At 48.2% G+C, this 20,809-nt stretch overlaps 1 protein-coding gene across 1 annotated transcript in view; it reads right to left on the reverse strand.

Moving 5' to 3' along the window:
- Positions 1 to 1,902, reverse strand: part of Slc6a2 (solute carrier family 6 member 2) — a 40,830-nt gene extending 38,928 nt beyond the window's left edge. The window contains exon 1 of the mRNA XM_052728018.1: positions 1,623 to 1,902. Coding sequence (XP_052583978.1) covers positions 1,623 to 1,902 — 280 coding nt within the window. The remainder of the gene's footprint in view (positions 1 to 1,622) is intronic.
- Positions 1,903 to 20,809: the final 18,907 nt, after the last annotated feature.

Genomic DNA, 20,809 nt, shown 5'->3' on the forward strand with positions numbered 1-20,809 from the left:
GGTGACCCCTGCAGAGCCTAGCATTATGCCCTATACTGAGCTAACCCAGAGAAATATTGTTGATTGATGACAGAGTGTCTGGTGTCTAGGGGCAAGCAGCCTCAGACGGTCACTAAGGACATGTGACTTGTCCTAAGGGCTCCCAATTTGTCATTTACTCTTTATCTCCCTGCTTGCTGCAAATATAGAAAATCTACCTTTTTTGGTGTTGCTACCGTTGGCCCCTAAGGGCCAGAAAGCTCAAATCTGCCCAGAGTCCCCGGCAGATCTGCAGCCACCAAACATGGAAAAGTTTCACCTTCAGGTTGTATTCCTCTTTCTTAGCTTTCTCTCTCTCCCTCACCAGCATCTGTGGGTCAGAGTACTGAACCAGAAGAGTAGTAGCAAGGGCCACCAGAGACCAGGAAGCAGCATCTCATGACACTTGGGACTTTTGTCCCAGCTGACTTACCTGGAGTACCTAATGGTGACAGACAGACCCATGTCAGGAAGGGAACACAAGGCTGCTCATCAGTTGGTTCTAGTTTTGACTCACTTTCTCAGTGAGAGCTGATGCTTCTATATGCAACAGGGTCAACTTGGGGCCACCTGTTCTCTTTGGTGACCACACCCTCTTTACAAATACTGGGTATTGCTTATCCCAAAGCAAGTGTCCAGAGACAAAGAGCTATGCATCTTCCACTCTGGGGGGACAAAGTCTCAAGCTCCCCCAGCAACCCCCTGTAAATTCTCACCCTGCCTCTAACTGACTTTCCTTAAATTCCAAGTCAGACTTGTCTTGTAGTATCAGGGGTGGCCCAATGTATTCCTCTAGAAGCTCATGTCCCTAGGTTCTATGCAGGGCACCCCTGAGCTTACATCTCCATAAAGGTGGTGGGACTGGGGTGGCTTGGGCATCTTAAGCTCCAAGCCCTCCAGGAAGGAGCTTAAGGCTGCTTCCATGGAACTAACTGTATGTGACCTCTGTGCTCTCATTCCAGGGCAGATGGGTAAAGTGGCAGTTCATTAAGAAGGGGGAAAAAGAGTTTGTCTGATGGGTGTCTACTCCAGGCTCACCTGCACCCCATTCCACAATGTAGCCAGAGCCTGTAAAGTTGAAGAGGACACTCCAGTCTCCCAGGCCTCCTGCCTCAAGGTCCAGCTCAGCTCTTGGAATCTAGTGGCCTAATCTCACAGAAGTTATGTGCACTTCTCCTTGTAGCCCTCTGGGGATCCAAGGGCTGTAATTCTACTTGGCCTAATGTATGAGCCCCAAGGCTAACAGTGCATTACCTTCATCTCATGTCTGGCTGGAACATCCCAAACTCTTTGGGAACCCTTTCAAGACCTACATCCCTTTGCTGCAGGGGCAGCATTGATTCAAGAGTTCTTCACCCAACCAGGTGCCCCCTATTCTGTCCTGGAGCCCCTGTGCGAAACACTGTCCAAGGACGTGCCTCGATTTCCCTAATGGAGAGCACTCTGATCCTATTTCCCGGCGCCCTAAAGAGTTCTTTCCCGAACACTACATTTGTTTGTGTGTCTCTTCTTCTCCTCCATGGGTATCCTTGCTCCCTTCCCAGCCGATGCTATGAGAGCAGGTAGCCACCCAAGTCCAAAGCCTCAGCCAACCCTGCGCTCACCACCACCATTCTTGTAGCAGAGATAGGGGAAGCGCCACACGTTGGCCAGGTCCACTGCGAAGCCGACCACGGACAGTAGGAAATCGATCTTCTTGCCCCAAGTCTCCCGAGGCTGCGCATCGCCATCCTGGGACGCCAAGAGGCACTGGACCCCGTTGCGCTCCTTCACCACCAGCAGATCCGCGGTTTTGCAGGGCCGTAGGGGCTGCTCAGGCAGCGGGTCCGCCCCGCCGCCGCCAAGCTCCGGCTGCACCTGCGGGTTCATTCGCGCCAGAAGCATGGGTGCGGCTGGAGAGAGGGACTTCGGAGGCACTGGGGACACACCGAAGCTCTGCTTGTATGAAAGGGAAAAAAGTGGTCACCAGGGCTTGCAGTCTGTTTGCACTAACTGAGACCACCCAGGGCAACCCAGGACGCTGGGATCCGTGCGCTGAGCAGACTCCGGCTTCCTAGAAAAGGGAGCACATGAGTTGGAAAAATTTGGAGACAGAGGTTGTGACGTGCGTCCGATTGAGACAGAACTCATAGGTGGGGACCTCCTCGGGCCTCCCTGTGGGTCGGGCTAAAGACCCTGCCGTCTCTACCTGGGTCATTCTCTGCGCCACCCTCCCCCCGACACACCCCTAAATGGCAAGTTTCTTGCGGGCTGTTGGGGGCCCGGAGTCGACTCGCCTCTTCCGTCCTGCTCCGGGGAGTGGGGACGACTCCCAACAGCCCTGGGAGCCTTCCGGACACTCTAGCGGGTGCGGCCGCTCGCGATGTGCTTCGGGGAAGGCGGCACACTTACCGGTCCCGCGCGCAGGGCGCACTCACGTGGTGGGCGGCACGGGGATCACAGACGCCAGCCCGGGCTGAGCTCCGCCGCGTGGCACTCAGGCGGGGCCCGGGGAGCTCTGCGGGCGCGGGGCGGCCAGCAGGACTCGGGCTGGCTGGCTCTGGCCGCGCCCGGAGGAGACCGACCTGGTAATGTAGCCTGTGCCCCAGGTAACGCGCCTATTGCATTAGCCCCGCGCCCAGCCCGCTCGGTCTGGAGCCTGTTAGCGCTAATGCAGACTGACAGCGTGGCCCGGACTGGCAGAGGCGGGGGCGCAGCTCCCACGGGCTCCGAGGTGGCGGGAGCCCGACTCCCGGGGACTCGTGGAGACCTGGTTAAGTACTCTTTCCGTGTCTCTCTTCAGCAGGAGTAGCGAACGCGGCTCCAAAGACACCTGGCTCTGATCTCTGAGCAAAGGAAGAGAGCAACGGACTCCCAGAACTGGGTCCTATGTCTGTCAAAGTGGGGCTGGAAAGAATAGGGGGAGCAGCCACCACTCCAGCTACACCAGCACTGTCATACACCCACTTAATCTTCTTGATGAGAGTTTTCTCCACCAGCAAAATGGGAACTTGGCGCTCCAAGATGAGTACGGCAACTGGTGGCTGTAGGGCTGGGCAGGGCCGGGCCCTTGGGCAGTTTTCTTTGGCCAGCTCAGCTTGTTGAAAGGTCACGGCCCAGGATTTTACTCCTGGCTCTGTTTGTGACTAGCAGGCTAGCAGGCTTTGGAGGCTATGACCCTGTTCTCCTTGGAGGCTGTGACCCTGTTCTGTAAGGCTGAGCACTGATACTCGTCCATCTTACAAATGCCTCCCAAGCGCCAATGGGAGCCTTTTTTAGTTTCCCAGAAGGGGACAACCCTCATAGAGCTGGTTGGTTCAGTCCCGGAAGCAGGAAGAAAACAGGAAACACGATCAATAAACACATAGGATGGGTGAGAAGACTGGTGTGGTGTGGGCTGGTGTGGGTAAAGCAAAGTAAGAGAATGGCTGGAAAGAGCATGGCTACCATCTGAACAGTATCTTCTGTCATGTTTAAGGGTTAGATTTTTGGACCTCAGAGTTTATTAAACCAACTTGTACTTGTGTCTGAATCGACCCAGCTAGGAGAGCCATGGAGACAATCCCTGACACCCGGGAGTTCCCAGTCCAATGTATCGGGATGGGTTGTGATCACTGGAGAAGAGGAACTTGGTGAAGCCAAATCAGTAAAGGCAGCAGGCAGGAATGTCAGGACGACACTTACACAGCATGGGAAGACATTAAATAGCTTAGTCACACTGATCTCTCCACGCTTTCAACATTTCCAGCGCAAAGCTACCCCAGGGCCTTTCCATTTGCTCTTGTTTCCATCTGAGTTAGTCAGGTCTTAGTGCGGAGATTCCTTCTCAGACTCTTGAATCTAAAAATTCACCCCCGTTCATCAGATCACTGACCTAACTGATTAATTAACTAATTAATCTCATCTCTCCTTGAATGGCAGTTGAGCTCCAGAAGAGCAAAAGCATTGTCTACCCCATCCACCTCTGTGTCTCTGGCACCTGCAACTCACTAGATACATACTGGTACACAAAATGAGTGAATGGGTGAGTAAAGGTACAGCCGATACATGAGGATTTTTAGAGAATTTTCACATACTGGGCCAGCAACACAGGTATCCTGTGGGGAGGATGCAGAGAGGAGAGGAAGGGAAACCCAGAGGGTGCTAGCTTCACCTTGACCTCTTGGGGACTGATGACAGGAAACAGGAGATTAGGCAAAGGTTGGACCTGAGGTTTCAGGATGAGAACTGGAGACTACAGGTTCCCTGTCATCAAGGGTCATCTCTGGTCCTCTGTGACAAGTCTGTGAGGAAGGAACACACGCAATCTAAGGTTCAAGAGACCTGTCTGAGGTCCCACATGTGGGAGGTATCAGAGATGAAAGGGAAATCCGGATCTCCTGGTCCCCATTTTCTGGTCTCTCTACCTATGATGGATAAAGACACCTGAATCCCTCCAGCTGATCTGACATGTTCTCCTCTGCTCCATGCCTGTCCAGCTGGTCATTAAACCCTGATACTTTCATTCCTGAATGCCTATGAAGCCCTGCCAATCCTTCTATAGCCCCAGAGGATTCCCATCACTCCTTCCTGCTCACTTATTTCCCTGTCTTTCTAGCCATACAATCATACCCAGCTGCCAGAGAAATTCTTGAAACTCAAGTCCAACACCTCACCTGAAATCCCACTGATATGTACCAGTATGACTGAATGAACCATAGATTCAAAATAATCTCATTTTCTCCTTTCTGCCACTTGGTATCTATCTGCTCACTTTTCTGCAATGAGCATTTGATACTTGGGCACTCAGAAAAAGATAACTCAAAATTTCAAAAGGTCCTCTTGTCTCTTCAAGGTGATGCACAAACAGCATCCGTGGCGCAAACAAAATTCTGCTTGTCCATTTAACCATACTTTTGGTCATTAATTCTCTCCTTACTTTTCCCAAGCCTTTTCTCCTCCTTCAAAATATGCTTGCTAGACCTGGAGAGATTGCTCAGCAGTTATAAGTACTTGCTGCTCGTGAAGAGGACTTGGGTTTGGTTCCCAGCACCCACACAGCAGCTCACAACTATCTGCAACTGCCATTCCCTCTTCCAGCTTCCACAGGTACCAGGTGTGTGTACGATGCTTAGACATACATGTAGGCAAAACACTCATACACAAAAAGTAAAAATAAATCTTCAAAATATATTTTCTTCACTAGCAACATAGGTGATACTAAAGAACTAATATTATGGTTTATGTTCTGCCAAATTTTTAATATGCTCTTTCCATCCTTTTGTCTGTTTGGGGAATTCCTGTTCACCCTCCAATACCTCCAAAGGCACCTCCAATTCAAAACCTTCCCTGACAAGCAGGGCTCACAAGAGTCAGATCTCCTTTTCATATGGGCTTTGTGCTTTTGTCTGCTGTAGTTACTTGTGTAACTTCCCTATCCAGGATAAAGATGGCGTCTGACACAACTTCCTACTGCAGAAACTCACACCAGACAGAAGCAGAAGAGAGCTTGTTCCTTGGTTGGGATTAGTTTATGTTGGAGTCATCCAGAAGCAGAATTTGAAACAAAAGTCAGAGTATGTGTGAGAGGGAACTCCTGGGAACCCTTTAGAGAGTTGAGCAAGCCTGACAGGAAAGGATGTGAGACCAAGAGAAGGTGGCTTAAAGAGCAGCTCATGGCACGGGTCCTGGTGTCGTCCTGCTGGGACCTCAGAGGCACAGTATACGCCTTGGAGCTGCACCCCAAGGAGAAAGCTAGGAGGTTTACCCATGAAAACGGTTCCCAAGTACTGATTCCCCAGCGCTTCCAGACTGACCTAAGATAAGCATGTGTCTGCTGCCAGAGAAGGGTCTCAGCAAAGCCCCAGGTCCTGGCAACAGGGAGCATCAGGGCGGGGTCTGCACTGAGAACACAGTGAGTGACAAGGAGGATGGGCAGGACGCTGGAAGTGTCTGTTGCAGGGGTGGAGAGAAGCATTCCTCTAACTACATGGACATTACCAGAAGGCTTATTGGCAAGTCCTCCGAGTTCCCCCTGTGACTTCCAAGACATCTGGGGGACACAGCTGGCCTGAAGGAGAAGGCGTCTCCTTCATGTCCGGCCCAGACTCCCTGCTCATAGTTCTAAGGGCCATTGGGGCCATGTGGCTTCTCTTGTGCTCTGCATCCTGCCCCACCGGGTAGCCTGAGGGCAAGCGGTGGGCAGGAGGCTGGAGTATTATCAGAGCTAACATGGTCTCTGGGGAGGCGTCACTTCCACTTACCGTGGCACTTGGTGACACAGGCCATGGGATGCAAAACGATAGCTGGTCCTGTGAGTCCATTTTTGGTCATCTCCCTGCAGACACCAGGCCTTGACAAACAGAGGTTGGCCTGGAGTGCATCTAGAATCCACGAAGCTGAGTCCCGAGGGCTCTTTCACAGTCTATACCTCCAAGGCATCATAGGAACAATTAAGGTAAAGGAGAAAGGGAAGTCTACCTGTACATTTTTCTCTCCCTCCCTCCCTCCCTCCCTCTCTCCCTCCCTCCCTCCTTCCCTCCTTCTCTGCCTCTGCCCCTTCTCTCCCCACTTCTTTCCCTGTCCCTCCTCCCCCATCTCTCCTCTCTCTCCTTTTCCCTTCTCTATTAGGATATTAAATCTCTTTCATTGAAGCTGGTCTGCCCAGGGTTATTGGTCATTGGTCTAAGTTGTGTTCTAAATACAAATAGCCTAACAAGTCTCCTCAAAACAAAACCCACATGAGTTGAAATCCGTCTCCACCAGGGTACTTCCCACTAAAACCCCTTGAGGTTTCTGAAGCTTCTTATCTAGGAAGTTACGTCTCAGTTCTTGGTGTCTTCTCGAAGCCCAGCTGACCCTCTACAGTCACTGGCATTAGAGAGCAACTGTCTCTGGTTGACCCCCACATTTACGCCCTCTACCTGGCCCTCTGCTCTGGTTGACCTCCACATTTCCGCCCTCTACCTGGACCTCTGCTCTGGTTGATCCCCACATTTCCAACCTCTACCTGGACCTCTGCTCTGGTTCCAGCACTCTGGCTTCCACTACAGTCTAGGCAGCTCCACCTGAAAAGCCAGAAGCATGGAACTGGCCATGAGCAAATCAGAGGCCCTGGTGCCCCGTCCCTAACTTACCCATAAGCTTCCCCTCCCACAGTTGCCCTCAGTCTAAGTTACAATGTCTCCTTCTTTCTGGCTCCTCAAACCACTGAGCTTGGAGTCAGCCTAAACTCTTCTTGCTCTCATTTCTAACCCTGTACAGCTTCTGTGGACTCTAAACCGTGTCCCATCTCTGCACATCGGAAGTGACTTTCCTATTCCAAGCCATATCATCTCCTGCCAGGCTGGCTGTGACAGTCTCCAGGTGGCCTCCCCTGCTTCTCTCCAGTTCTCTGTGACTTGAGTCCTCTAGAACTGCCAGGAAGACGTTTTGGCAATATGTTCATGCCTCATTACCCTCACTCTCTTCCTCCAATGGCTCCTGTCTTATTTGGGACAAAATTTAAAATTCTTCCCTAACCAATGGAACTTGCTTATACTCCTCTGGGAAAGGCCTACAGCCCCTGCATCAATAAGGGACAGGTGTTCCAGAGTGAGGAAAGCAAGAATGGCAGGTGGTAAAGCAGAAAGGTATCTGAGGCCTGATTGGGCACTGCCACTGTGGCCAAGGCCATCAATGAGATGAGACAGACCATGAGAAGAAGAAAAACAACACATTCAGCAAGAGAAGATCCAGGAAAGAGAATGGAAAAGGTATATCCAGAACACACGGTGCAGTCTCCCGGAAGGAAGAGACTTCCTCTGTGCCTGCCCAGACACACGCTCAGATGGCCTTACCACGGTCATGCGGGTTAGAAGACAGGCTCACACCTGGCTCCTGGCTCTCTCCAGGGCAGAGAGCTATGGTCAACTTGGCACTGGAGCTTTATCCATCCGGGAGTATCAAAGCAGACGGAAGCTCAGAAACCATCATGCAAGTTGTACAGACAGGTATTCCATAACTAACCGTCTGCAGCATGGACTCACTTCTCAGAAACAGTGTAAATGTCCCATTCTTGATTGAGTGTGAAATTCATTGAGCATAAAAAACCATAAAAATGTTGTGAGTAGTTCACAGTTTATAATAATTATTATATGAATATGCAAGACTCCATTCAGTCCTCCCAGTAAGTAGCACATCCCATGTCCCGCAAGCCCATCTCCTCCCAGTATGTGTTCCTGCACATATAGTAACCACTGTCCTGAACTTAGAAACCATTGTCCCTACCTTTTCCTTCATGGTATTGCCAGCCCTGAATTTATTCCCAAATAATGCATTGTTTGGTTTTATCATAGTTCATAATAATACTTTTTTAGATTTATCCAGAATGATGGCATTTGCCATAGTTTTCTAATTTTCATTGCTGTATACATTTAGTCTGTTAAATAAATGACCACAATTTATTTATTCATAATAAATAAAACATGGAGCTTAGGATTGTTTCCAGGGTTTATATGTGTGCATGGGAGTGTTGGGAAGAGTGCGTGAATTTCAAACAACCCACATAAACGTGTTTACATGTCTCTCATCCACAATTACAAGAATTTCTCCAGGGAGTGCTCTTGAAAGTGAATTGTTTTCTAAGTTATGCTCAGCTTCACGAAGTAATGATACACTGTTCTCTAAGTGATGGAGCCACCTACAGCTCTCTACAGCAGCCTCAGCTCTTCCCTTGCTGACATCTGGGCTGTTGACTCTTGGGGACCAGAGGGTGAGATGGTATGTTACTGTGGTTAGTTTGCACTTCTCTGACTGTTCATCATACATGCCTGTGGGTCCTTTGTGTTTTTTTTTTTTCTTCTGGAGAATCATGGCACATGTACCCAATTGTCTATTGACTCTCTGTTCTTAATTCACTGGGGCTTGTGAAGTATGCTTCCTGCTCATCTTTCTGTGTTACGTGCAAGCATCTTTATTTGGTTGTGCTCTACTCATGACTTGATAGCAAGTATTGGTTTTACTATCATTAAATGTATCAATCTTTTCTTATGGTTAATGTGTCTTTGTGTAATTTGAGAAGTTCTTCCCTTGTTGACATTTTCCTTTGTTATATTTCAATATGTGACAGTTTGGGTCCTTCATAGTCATGTCTTTCATCCACTCCATGGGAGTTCACTTGTAGAAGGTGTGGGGTAGGAATGTCACTTCATTATTTTTGGTAGAACTATCGCGTAGTTACTTCTCTGCTTTGATTAGCAAAGAATTCTCTGTCTTAAACACTTTCCTTCTGTGGTTGGGCTTCTTCCGGGCTCTCTTCTGCTCTACTGATCTATTTATCTGTTTGTAAGCACCAAATACCGCCCTTGCTTAATAACCATTACTTTATATTTTTATCTAGAGAAAAACAATCCTCCAGTCCTTCTTCATTGGAAGTGCCTTGGGTGGGTGGGGAGGGGGGTCATCGCAGGTCAACAGTGATTGCATTGAATCTGAGGTCAGTTTGGAAAGAGTCAACCTCTCCAGAGTGTTTGATCATCTCATCTGAAAATAGAGGACATGTCACCATCTTATTTAGTGTACAAAGCATTTTAAACACTGTGTGGGGCTTTGTGGGAGACGCTGAATTGTGCAGGGACTAAAGTGCATGCCTAGGAGCAATGTGGCCTGAGTCTTAATACTATCCCACTACTAAGTGCCTGCAGACTCTTGGCTGAGTTCCTTTGTTAGCCCATGTCTCAGTTTCCTCATCCTAAAAGTGTGGATGATGATGATGATGATGATGATGATAATGATGATGATGATGATGCCACTGCTGCTGCTGGTGACGTGGTGGAGATGGAGGTGGTGGTGGTGGTGGTGGTGGTGGTGGTGGTGGTGGTGGTGGTGGTGGTGTGGTAGTGGTGGAGGTAGTGGTGGAGGAGGAGGAGGAGGAGGAGGAGGAGGAGGAGGAGGAGGTGGTGGTAGTGGTGGTGGTGGTGGTAGTGGAGATGGTGAGGAGGGGTGGAGGTGGTGGTGACTTACCTCATGGAACTGTTGAGAGGATTAATGAGTAAATAAGCACAAAGCACTTAAAATAACACACACACACACACACACACACACACACACACACACACACACACATATATATATATATATATATCAATGCTTCCCCTAAATCTATTGGAGGCAAAACTTTTTCCCGAGAATTTTAAGTTAGACCTACCTAGCTTTAACCCTCATGACCAGAATGAGATAGAAACCGTGGGCTGTTGTTACAGCCATGAGTGCAGCTTTTGGAGTTAGAACTAAAAGCTGACTTCAGAACCTCATATCATTGTTTGTTGGGTGACCTTCAGATTCTGAATCTCGGTTTCCCCACCCGTAAAAGGGGTATGATGGCACCTATCATGGAGTTTTAGGCTCTGTGATACCAGTAGGACTTACAGTTTCAAGGCTCACCATGGCTGCCTGTTTGCCACTTCTCAAGATCTTACCATTCTAGCAGACTCCTGGGCTTTGTTCTGGACCACTGGGTTGAGTGAGCCTGCAGCTGAGGCCAGGAGTCTACACGTTTGTAAAAACCAGAAGCCCCGGCCTCCTGCCTTCCTTGGCATAACAAGCCAGCATAGGAGCTCTCGACCTTCCTATTAGGAACATGGCATTAAACATGGGCACCCGCTTACCCTGGGGCTGCTGGGTAACTCGGTTTCTCAATTCTGAAACAAGATCATGATGGAATCTATCTCATTGAGTAGCCATGAGGCTTAAATGCTGAATGAATACTAAACACACAACGGATCCCAGTGAGCCGTGTGGTACTTCTTCATTCATTGGACAAAGTGACTCTAGGCACTGTGCTGAGTCTGCTTCACATAACATTCACTATTGGCATTAAATCCATTTCACAGATTAAATAGTGGGGCTGAAAGTGCCTTGTCTTGGGTTGCGGGGCTAGAGTGGGACTGGGTGGGACTCGAGTCCAGGGCATATTCTCTTCACCAGGGGCCCAGCAACTTGATGGCCTTTTCTGTCCAAGTTCTCCATTCTTTCATTCTCAGCCTGCTCAAATTTTTTGGCTAGAAACCTTGAGGCTGATGTGTTTCTGAACACAAATAACATCTACCTGTCAGCCACTGCCTTCTCTATCCCTCTTCGTTTTCAAGGTTCACAAGATCTTCCCAGGCTCTTAGGCCCATCTCTTCCACTGCCTTAGAACCTACCCCAAATGTTACCCTCTTCCTCCCTTCTCTTCCTCCCTGGGCAGTTCCCACTTGCCAAGACTTTGGCATTTGAAGACATCCTCTCCTCTCCATTTCCCTCTGCTGCATCCTCCTCCTCCAAGAGATCTAAGAAAAAGACCCCACACACATTTCACCCCACCCCAGGTTGCATATCCAGTCTAGGTTGGCACAGGTTAGTCGTGACTCTAAGACTTCGGATTTTTGTCCCCTGACACTTGAAATGAGATCCCCACCCCACCCACCCCTGTCCTCATGTGACGCTCATCGGCCACTCATTACACCAGGTGGGCTGGCTGTAAAGGGTGGAGACTCAGAAGAAGTGTTTATAGGTCCAAGCAGAGTCTTGACAGCTGCAGGTGGAGGAGGGTCCAGATTAGGCTGATTTCTCAGTGATAATGGAATCACGGTGTCTCTTCATAGGCCATTGTGGCCTGTACTGAGAGGTCATCCATAGTTCACACTTCTCTATGAGGAGCTCAGCAAGTCCCATTGCCTCAGTGGGGTGAGGTGGTTAGTTAATATCAGTTCTAACACTCAGTCCCAGCATCGTACTAGAATACACGTTTCTATGGGAAAAGTGGGGAGAAGGAGGAGGTGAAGGGTCTGGGATCTTAGGAGATGACCTAAGGGCTGTCCTCAGGAGTGGATATGTAGCCTCCAAGGACACAGTCACTGCAGGTAGATCCTCTGTGGCCTGATACCGAGGCTACTATGCATAAATGTTTGTGCAGATTTACCACATGTTAAATACATGAAATGTATCTATATTTGTGCAACATATATCATACATGGATGTACATAATATACTTACCATGTATCATTAGATATACATATGCATATACATACCTAAAATATGTGAGTTGCCCTAAAGTTCTATATTATATAGATGTATGAGTGAATATGACTTTACACTCAAAGAAAACTGAACTACCTGTCAATTAACTTTTCAACTAGTAAATATACCCATTTAACTACCAAAAGGACACTAAAAAGAAATAGCAACCTTACAAAAGTTACCCTGTCAAAGCTTCCAACAAACATCCCCTCCCTTCTGCCCAAAGGTAACCTTGACCTTGACCTCTGATGGCATGAATCCCTTTTGCCTGTCTAAACAATAGAAAGCATCACTTCGAGTGTGTTGGAAGTTTATGTAAACGCTATCATTCTGCATGAATCCTTCTGCAAATGTTCTTGAGATTTTGCCAAGTTGATATGTGAATTTCCTTTCTTTAAACAAATGGGTTTGATTAGGGAAAGCAAATTGATTGGGAAGAAAACACCAAGAGCACTCCAGGACAAGTGGAACATGGAGTACCAGAGTCTAGGTGCCATGGCACCTGACCTCACCACCATTCTCTTTTATGAGTATAAAAACTGAGGCCAGGGAAAGCAAGCTGTGCCCCTGGAGATCATGTGTGCTCCTGTCACGCTGGAATGAAATTCCAGCCAATGTCTGTGGCCAAAGAACTTTCCTACTATGTTATGTTGACAAGAAATGTTGCCCTCTACTTCATCCCACCCATCATTGTAGACATCAACCCGTTTCTGGGCCAAAGTTACTTCTCAACCTTGAACTGCAGAAAGTAAACTGTTTTGTTGAATCAATTGCTTCAGCATTAAGCCTGAAGCAGGGGTGTGACTGCATTGGGGGGTACCCAGTCCCACTAAAGCCACTGTCCAGCCTTCAAAGTTATGACAAGTTTTCTATCAGCAGCCCACCTCAGTGACCTATATTTTAATGTGAGCTATTAGATTATTGCTAATGAGACATCTTAGGGATAAAAGAATTATGCTCGCTGCTCAGGCCATGGTAGAAGTACAATTGAATTAAAGGCTGAAATCGTTTAGGACTCTGCTAGACAAGCTGTCCCCCAGGCTGGGCCTGAATGCAGATATTAAGCTTTGGAAATTACACAGGAAAAATAAGTATAATTGATCCAAGGTAACTTCACTCGTCTAAATTAAATAATGTGATTGTTACAGGCAGAAAGGCTCGGGATGAGGAGCGAGGCGGAAAAGGCTCCCTATCTGCAAACAAAGTTATAAGTAAGAGCCCCAGGGAATTGACTTTTCCATGATGGGCTGAACCCCCTCCTGGAGGCTTCTGAGAGTCCAGTTGGTAGCAGCAGGAAGGGAACCTGGTCTGGGTGTCATCGAACCTGAGGCTGGCCAGGCACACACACACACACACACACACACACACACACACACACACACACACACACACACACCACCCTCACTCTCCTTCCCAAAACTTGAGTCTGTGGTAGGGTCTTCACAGCCTCCCCCTGGTGGATGACAGATCACATTTCTGTAACTTGTGTCTTCCCATGGGGATGCTCTCAGAGTTCCTGCCAGTGAGTTAGAAGACCCAAGATGTCTTGGAGTTGCTCTTTCCTCAGGCCCCACATCTAGTACCCCAGCTCTGTCTCTAAATCTGTTACCTGAAGGAAACCCTCCTCCTGAAGCAGTTCAGGCAATGGCCAGAGCTGGCATCAGACATCTCCCAGGGAGGAACAGGTCTACACATCTCTGAACTGAGAGTTCTCACCTGCTGGCCAGTCTCTCCTCTCTTGGCCTCTGCAGACCCTACATATAGGCAACACAGTGGACAACCTGTAATGTGGTGGTTCCCCAAGTATTTTGCTTGCTGCGAAATATTGCTGCTCTGGGGTCTTAAAGTCCACAGTTAAGACTTGTAAGTATCACTTTCTTGTGGCCAAACCATCTAGAATCTCCTCTATCCCTTCTGTGATGGCTGTTCTCAGTTGCCAGCTTGACAGGACTCAACATCAGTTAGGAGACATACCTCTGAGTGTGTCTGTGGGGCTGTTTAGAGAGAGACTTAGCTTGAAGCCTTAGCTGGAAGCCTTAACGGAATAAAAAGAGGAACAAGAGAAAGCCACATGAGTGCCCACAATTCCCGTGGTCTTTCTGACCTGCCTACATGTAAGCAAGCTCCTGCCATCACAGCCACAAGGTCCTCCTGGTACCAAGCCTTCCCCTACGGGACTAACTGTGTCCTCAAGCCGTGTGACAAAAGAAATTCTCCCTTGAGTGGTTCGTTGTCACTATCTGGTCACAGCAATAAGAAGAGTCACTAATGTCCTTTCTCTTCCCTCCCTTCCTTCTGCCCTGCCTTCCTGCCACAAACACTCCCTGATCTCTAATCCTGGACAAAAACAGTTCTAGGAGTCGAAACTATAGTGACAGATCTCAAAACCTGAGTGACAGCTCAAGTCCTTCCTTACACTCAAGAACAAAGAAAAGTCTAGAAAGAAACAAGCAAAATAAATACAACATGATAATACACTGATGGGGGTTCTGAAGAAAATACTGAAGTACCGACAAGCCCTAGAAAGCCCTAGAAAGGCCCTTGGCTGGTGCTCAGAGGCACCTTCCCTTAGGCCTCTGGAGAGACAAAAAGATCAAGAGGCCTCAGTCCTGTGGAGAGCTGAGGAGGATTGACTGGGTCAGAGGGAGTAGCAGCGTCTGCCAGTGTTGGTGGGCAGAGGCTGAACACCAAGAAGGCCAGTGCATGGGAGGTGTGAATAAAGAGAGCTGAGTGGAAAGGAGAAGTGGATGGTGGCCTGGTTTAGGGGCTCCTTCTGGCAGTTCTGAGGAGTGTGGCTTTCTCTCTCAACTTAGGAAGGAATCCGGAGAGTTTTGGAGCTGAGCAGCCTGAATCTGTGTTTAAAGGGTCTGGTCAACTGCATGGTGCAGGGACAGGGACATAGAGAGATGGAGCAGGGAGCCTCATCAGCAGAGTTGTCCAGGAGGGATAAAGAGAGGAAGGAGAGAAAAGGGGGTGTGAGGAAAAAGGATGATTGTGATGATATCCTAAAGCCCACCACCCAAGGACAATCTGTGACGTTTCCAGACTTGAAAATACGTAAGGCAATACAGACAGGCTGGGCGATAGCTGTTTCTTGACCTTCAGAGATACGATCCTACTGGCTTGGAAACCAGTGCTGCAGGGAAAACCTCTTTCCACCTTTCAAGCAAGGTCTGTTCCAAGGCTGCCAGGCCCTGACCAGCCTGTGAACATCGTACATCACAGATTCTGGCTCTTCCAAGTACATATATCCCAACCTTGATCCTGTCAGTAGAAAGTTGACTTTCAGTGTATGGAACAGAAGAAACGGCTTCGTTTGAGAGGGTTTCCATGTTAATTCCAACAGGCGATATTTTTAAGGCAGAAGTTCAAGCTCTGCCTTTCCCAACATCAGCTTTTCCCCTTGTTAATCAAAAAGGAAAAAAAAAATTAATGCAGGTCTCACATGTCTCAAATCTCCCACTGCATCTGCACAGAATCACTCTTCGGGCCTCAGCTTTTCCTGCTGTGTAATGGAGCGATGGCTTCCCAGCATTCACTTCTGCTCTGCCATCCCAAGTTCTTTCTGTAGAAAGTCACAAATGATGGGCATACTGCCTACAATGTGGGGTAGCAGAGACCATTTCCCCAAACGGTGTGCCTCCGGCCCCACTGTGTCCGAGAACACAGTAAGGAAGAGGAGAGCCAGGGGCAGGGAACCTGCCTGCCACAGAGGACTCACACATGTAATTTTAAGTCTCCAGCTTTCCCTACTGTTTGGTCACTTGGGGATCTTTGTGAATCCTTCATTACTTTCTAATTGCTTGATTTCCGTTTCTTTCTTATTTTTTCTCATGTTACCTTCAGAGTGAGTTTAGTTCAATGACTCATCCATTCGACTTCCTTATTTTTTATTAATTTACTCTTGGATCATTTCGTACACATATATAGTACACTGTGGTCATAGTTACCTCTCCCACCCTCTCTTATTCCTTTCCTACTCCCATCGACTTCTTCATCCCCAAATGTCTCCCTCCCGCTACGTTTCTTTTGTTTAGCTTTGTTAATGAGCTCCTGAGCTTAACCAGGACTACCTATGTGGTTGTGGGTGTGAAGCTGTCCCCAAACAGTGACTGTTGAATGGGAGATTGGATGCCTATTGTGACAGATACCCAATGCTTTGGAAGGCAGCCCATCGCACCTTTAGATACCATGGTCAGGATTGATTTCCCTATACCCCTGGCCTTAGCCCTCTTCTCCAGACAAAACAATAATAGACACCCAGATCAGTGGATTGGCACAGAGGCCCCGTTTTCTATACACTGAAGGGGTGGTTACTCACAGCAGATGGGGAATGATGACTTCTGCTCAGAGGATCCATAAAGGATCAGTGGATTGACCTAGAGGACCCAGAAGTAAGGCCAAGCAACTACAATCAGCTGCTTTTTGACAAAAAGGCCAGACACACACATTGGAAATAACACGGTGTCATCAAGAGCTGGTGGTGGGGGAACCTGGGTATCAACACGTAGAAGAATTGAATTAGACCCTTACGTCTCAGCCCGCACAAATCCGATGTCTGGCAGATTAATGACTTCAGTGTATGAGGTTGGAGCATACTTCAGCATATGAGCAGAGGCATGCTTTCTGAGTAGAACCCTGGTTGTTCAGGAAATAAGACCAACAAATCAATAGATGAGATCTTAGGAAACTGAAGAACAAAAACAGAATCACAATATCCACACGTGGCCAGTGAGATGGCTCAGCTGGTAAAGATGCGTGCCACCAAGTCTGACAGTCTGAGTTCCACCATCAGGACCTGTAAGAGAAAAAGGGAGAACCTGCTTTTCCAAGTTGTCCTCTGACCTCGACACACCTGCTGTGGCTAATGTACTCATGCATGCGCGCGCACGCGCAAGCACACACACACACACACACACACACACACACACACACACACACACACACACATTAATTAATTAATTAAAGTATAACTGGAAGTTTTTTCTTTTCTAAAACAGCTTCTGTACAGCAAGGAAATGGTCAAGGAAGTGAAAAGACACAGAACAGGAGAAAATCTTGGCTAACAATATATCAGATAGAGGATTTACTTCTAGACTATACAAAGAAAAAGAGCCCCACTTGACATTTTATGAATTTTAGACTCCCATGTCCTAGCCATTTCCCTTCCTGGTTCATGGAAGCCTGCTTTATATTTAATTATCCTGAGGTGATCCCAAATTACAACACTGTTAGTAACCTGCGTCTCCCTGACCCCATGCCTCTAGAGTACAATACTTCTGGGTCTGTTACTGAGCTGAGTGTCCCATTTCCAGAGACAGAATTTAAAGAACTCATGGCTGAAAATTAAGTGAGTTGGAAATCACAAGCTGTGACTGTTAAGACAAGTATGACAAGGCACAGCATTCCCAGGGCAGAGGGGACTCCAGAGCCCATTCAAAGCAGCCCTTCCCTCCACTTATCTCCCCAAACAGTGACTGTTTAACACATGCCTGGATTCCTAGACACACAGAGTGGGGTGGGTACTTAAATGCAGCCCATTCTCCCTTTAGACATCTGGGTTAGGGCAGGGTCTGTCTCCCATGGTCCTTAGAGTCACACCAAAGAAGCTGATACCTGACCACCCTGCAGACATTTGAGAGTGGGAATGACACTTCCCCCTGCCCCCCCTCAACACACCACCAGCCACCCTGTTTTCTCTTCATCCGGCCTCTCTGTTTCTCAGCATGTCTTAAGACTGGTTCTAGAATTGCCTTTGGAACCCAGCAGTTGTCAGGATATCAAAGCTAACTACTGAAGAGGCCATGGAGACACATTTCATCCCTGCTTCGGCCATTGATTTTCTCAGGTTTTCTTCACCCAATTTGCTTTGATTATATCCCTGTGAAACATAAGCACATGCCCTTGCTCTACATCCTGAGAGATCTTTCCCCCTGCTCTACCACCAGGAATAGACCATATCCATTCGTGATCACTCAGAAGGATGCCCAAGAGGCACTAAGTGGTTGTGGCACTTCACAGTTCAGGGTAGATCAAGGGAGGACTTACATCTCTGTCGCAGGAAATCACCAGCAGGCACCTTGTCCACCAGCTGGAGACCCAGGCATGTTTTACTGTTTTACCCAGGGCTTTTCAAGTTGAGAGATTCTGTATAAAACATCTGAGTTTCTGGCTTCATATAAAGCTTTTGGGGCCTCTGTTTGGCTACCCTGAATTTGAGGGAGGGCAAGACTTCTCCAGATGACCTCAGACTCCTCATTTCCCACCTGCCTTGCTTCTGTGTTTCAGCTTTGAGAGGTTTGAAAGTTTACAACCACTTTTATTACCTCATCTCCCCCTTCACACCAGCACTGTCCCAGGATGATGGCACTGTCTGAGTAAACATTATCACTGCTTCTATGTGAGCTTTCAGGATTTCCCATTTCCACCTACCTCCTGGCCGTGACTGGCCATCCCCCTGCGTTCCTACCTACCTGAGTGTTGGCAAGCTGTTGCAAGTCCAGTTGGCCCTTGTCTTTGCACATCACACCCCCTTAAGGCACCCCTCTCCACCATATACTCTTTCTTGTCTAAACATGAACCTTGCAGGATCAGCTTTCAAGTCCTTTTGTCCAGGTACATGGTGCTGACCTCCTTCTTAATCCACACAGCTTCTCTGGCACACTATTGTTGTTACTGTTGCTGCTTTTACATATTTCCTGCACATAATAAGAAAAAATCAGTCTTGATCCTTAGCAAAGCTCACACTGTGCATAGTGACATCAGATCGACTCATGTGACACAGAAGAAAACAGACTCTAATCATTGTTAACATTCTTCTTAAAGGACTTTAGAGCTGCAGTGTATGTCCAGGCCCAGATGGTACTGCAAGACCATCCAGATGTAAAGTTCAGAGGCAGATGATGGAAAGTGAGATGGGCCGGACAAATCCGAAGCAGACTCCACAGTGATGCCTTTGGGGAGACATGGCACATCTTGAAGGGGTGCCTGGAGCTGGGAGGCTGGGAGGACAAGACCCAAGCTGACCCAGGACAGCACCTTCTGAGTCACTTGCCAAGCACATGCATGGCAAGTTCACGCTTGGACTGGTCAAGAACCTGGGACTGCTACACTTTCACTGGGATCCAGAAGGGCTTAGGAAACAGTTCCCTTGAGCTATCCGGAACACACCTAGGAGTCCACAGGAACTGGAATTGTTTCCACTTTTACAAATGATACATGGATCAAGGATTAAGGACAAATTCTCATCAGCCGACAGTTTCTTCATGCTGCCAGATGAGGAACCTGTATCCTGAAATCCTGGCCTCTGCCATCTTAGGGGGACAGTAGCTGTTCTGTGAGCCAAGGCCGGAGATGGCCTCACTCCCTGGGATGAGCACCATGTTCATCCCTCTATATCTTACTGAGATAAGACAAGTCCACACCCAGTGGAGTTCTGGTGGACCAGCACGGAACTCAAGTACAGACACAAGTGACAGGACTCACGTGCAGACACAAGTGGGTAGATCTTGACAAGACCTTGCTCTACCGAACTGACTTCTTTTCTTTTAAGTACAAAAGAGAAGTTGACAACTATTGGTACAAGTCTTCTGGTTGGTTGGTTGGTTTAGATGTGTGCTTTCCACAAACTTCAAGATCTGAAAGTTTTTCTACCCTACAACCCCTTCCCCAGTACATACTGTATTAGTTCATTTAGCCGCTACAGTAAAGCATCTGAGGTAGGATGCTACATACAAGATGAGACCGATTGAGCTTATCATTTTAGAAGCTGAATATTCAAGGACAGGAGGCCCCGGTTGTTATGTCTCTTGTGAAGAGCTTGTGGTACATGATGTCATCACAGCAGGAATACTATGAGATCAAGCAGCAAGAGAAGCCAGAGACTTGGGGCCCAGGTTTGTTCTTTTAGGAATAACTAACAAAGAGAACCATGTTAATCTTTTTTTAGGGTAGAGCCCCCAGTGCTCTAACCCCTCTCTCCCACCTCTTGTAGGTTTCATCACCTGTCAACATCACCCTACTGGGCTGCCAGGCTTCTAACATGTGTATCTTTGAGACACATTCAAACCATACCTGAACTGTAGCACTCATGGGCAAGAACACACTAGCCTTACCTGGCTATCCTCTCCAACGCATGCTGAAGCAGAGGCTGGAAAAGGGAGCTGAACTCAGCTTGGCGAGCACTCTCCAGCCTTATCTAAACAGGAAGAAACAAGTTTTGGGACATGATGACTTGCAGTATTGCTCTGTCTACGCCATGAAGTCTGCCATGATTGGGCAGTGGGGGCAGTGGGTACACCCCTGGAGGAGATGGGAATCCCTGTCGCTTGCCCCACAGAAGAAATAGTTACTCCATCCAAATGACAGATACATGCTCTTTGTCTCATTCTTAGCTCACCAGTATCGGGGCCTGGGTTCCAAAAAGCCAGGAGAATTGCAGAGACTCCCCTCTGAGGGAGAAGCCCTCCCAGACGTGGATGGCTACAGCCATGCTGAGGCAGACAGTCACAGGACAGAAGGCCTGGGGAACAGTGAGACCTGGGGACAGTTTTGAGAGTTCATTGTCAGCCGTGTAAGTTTTCCAAGGCCGGCAAGGCTAGACACTTCGTTTTGAAGTAAGCTAGGAAACAAACGGCCTCCACTTGAGCAAAGAGGCCCAGAGAGGACTGCGGCGCCTGGAAGGAGGAGCACGGGCTGTGGACCAGAGAGGAGTGACTGGGAGCACTTTCAATCTGGTAGGTGAGGCATCGAGTCTTGGGAATCACGACAAAGGCTGACTCCAAACTTCACAAGA

The sequence above is a fragment of the Peromyscus californicus genome, unplaced genomic scaffold (genome assembly GCF_007827085.1).
Source record: "Peromyscus californicus insignis strain IS unplaced genomic scaffold, ASM782708v3 Scaffold_8__1_contigs__length_139910024, whole genome shotgun sequence".
NCBI classification, from domain to species: Eukaryota; Metazoa; Chordata; class Mammalia; order Rodentia; family Cricetidae; genus Peromyscus; species Peromyscus californicus.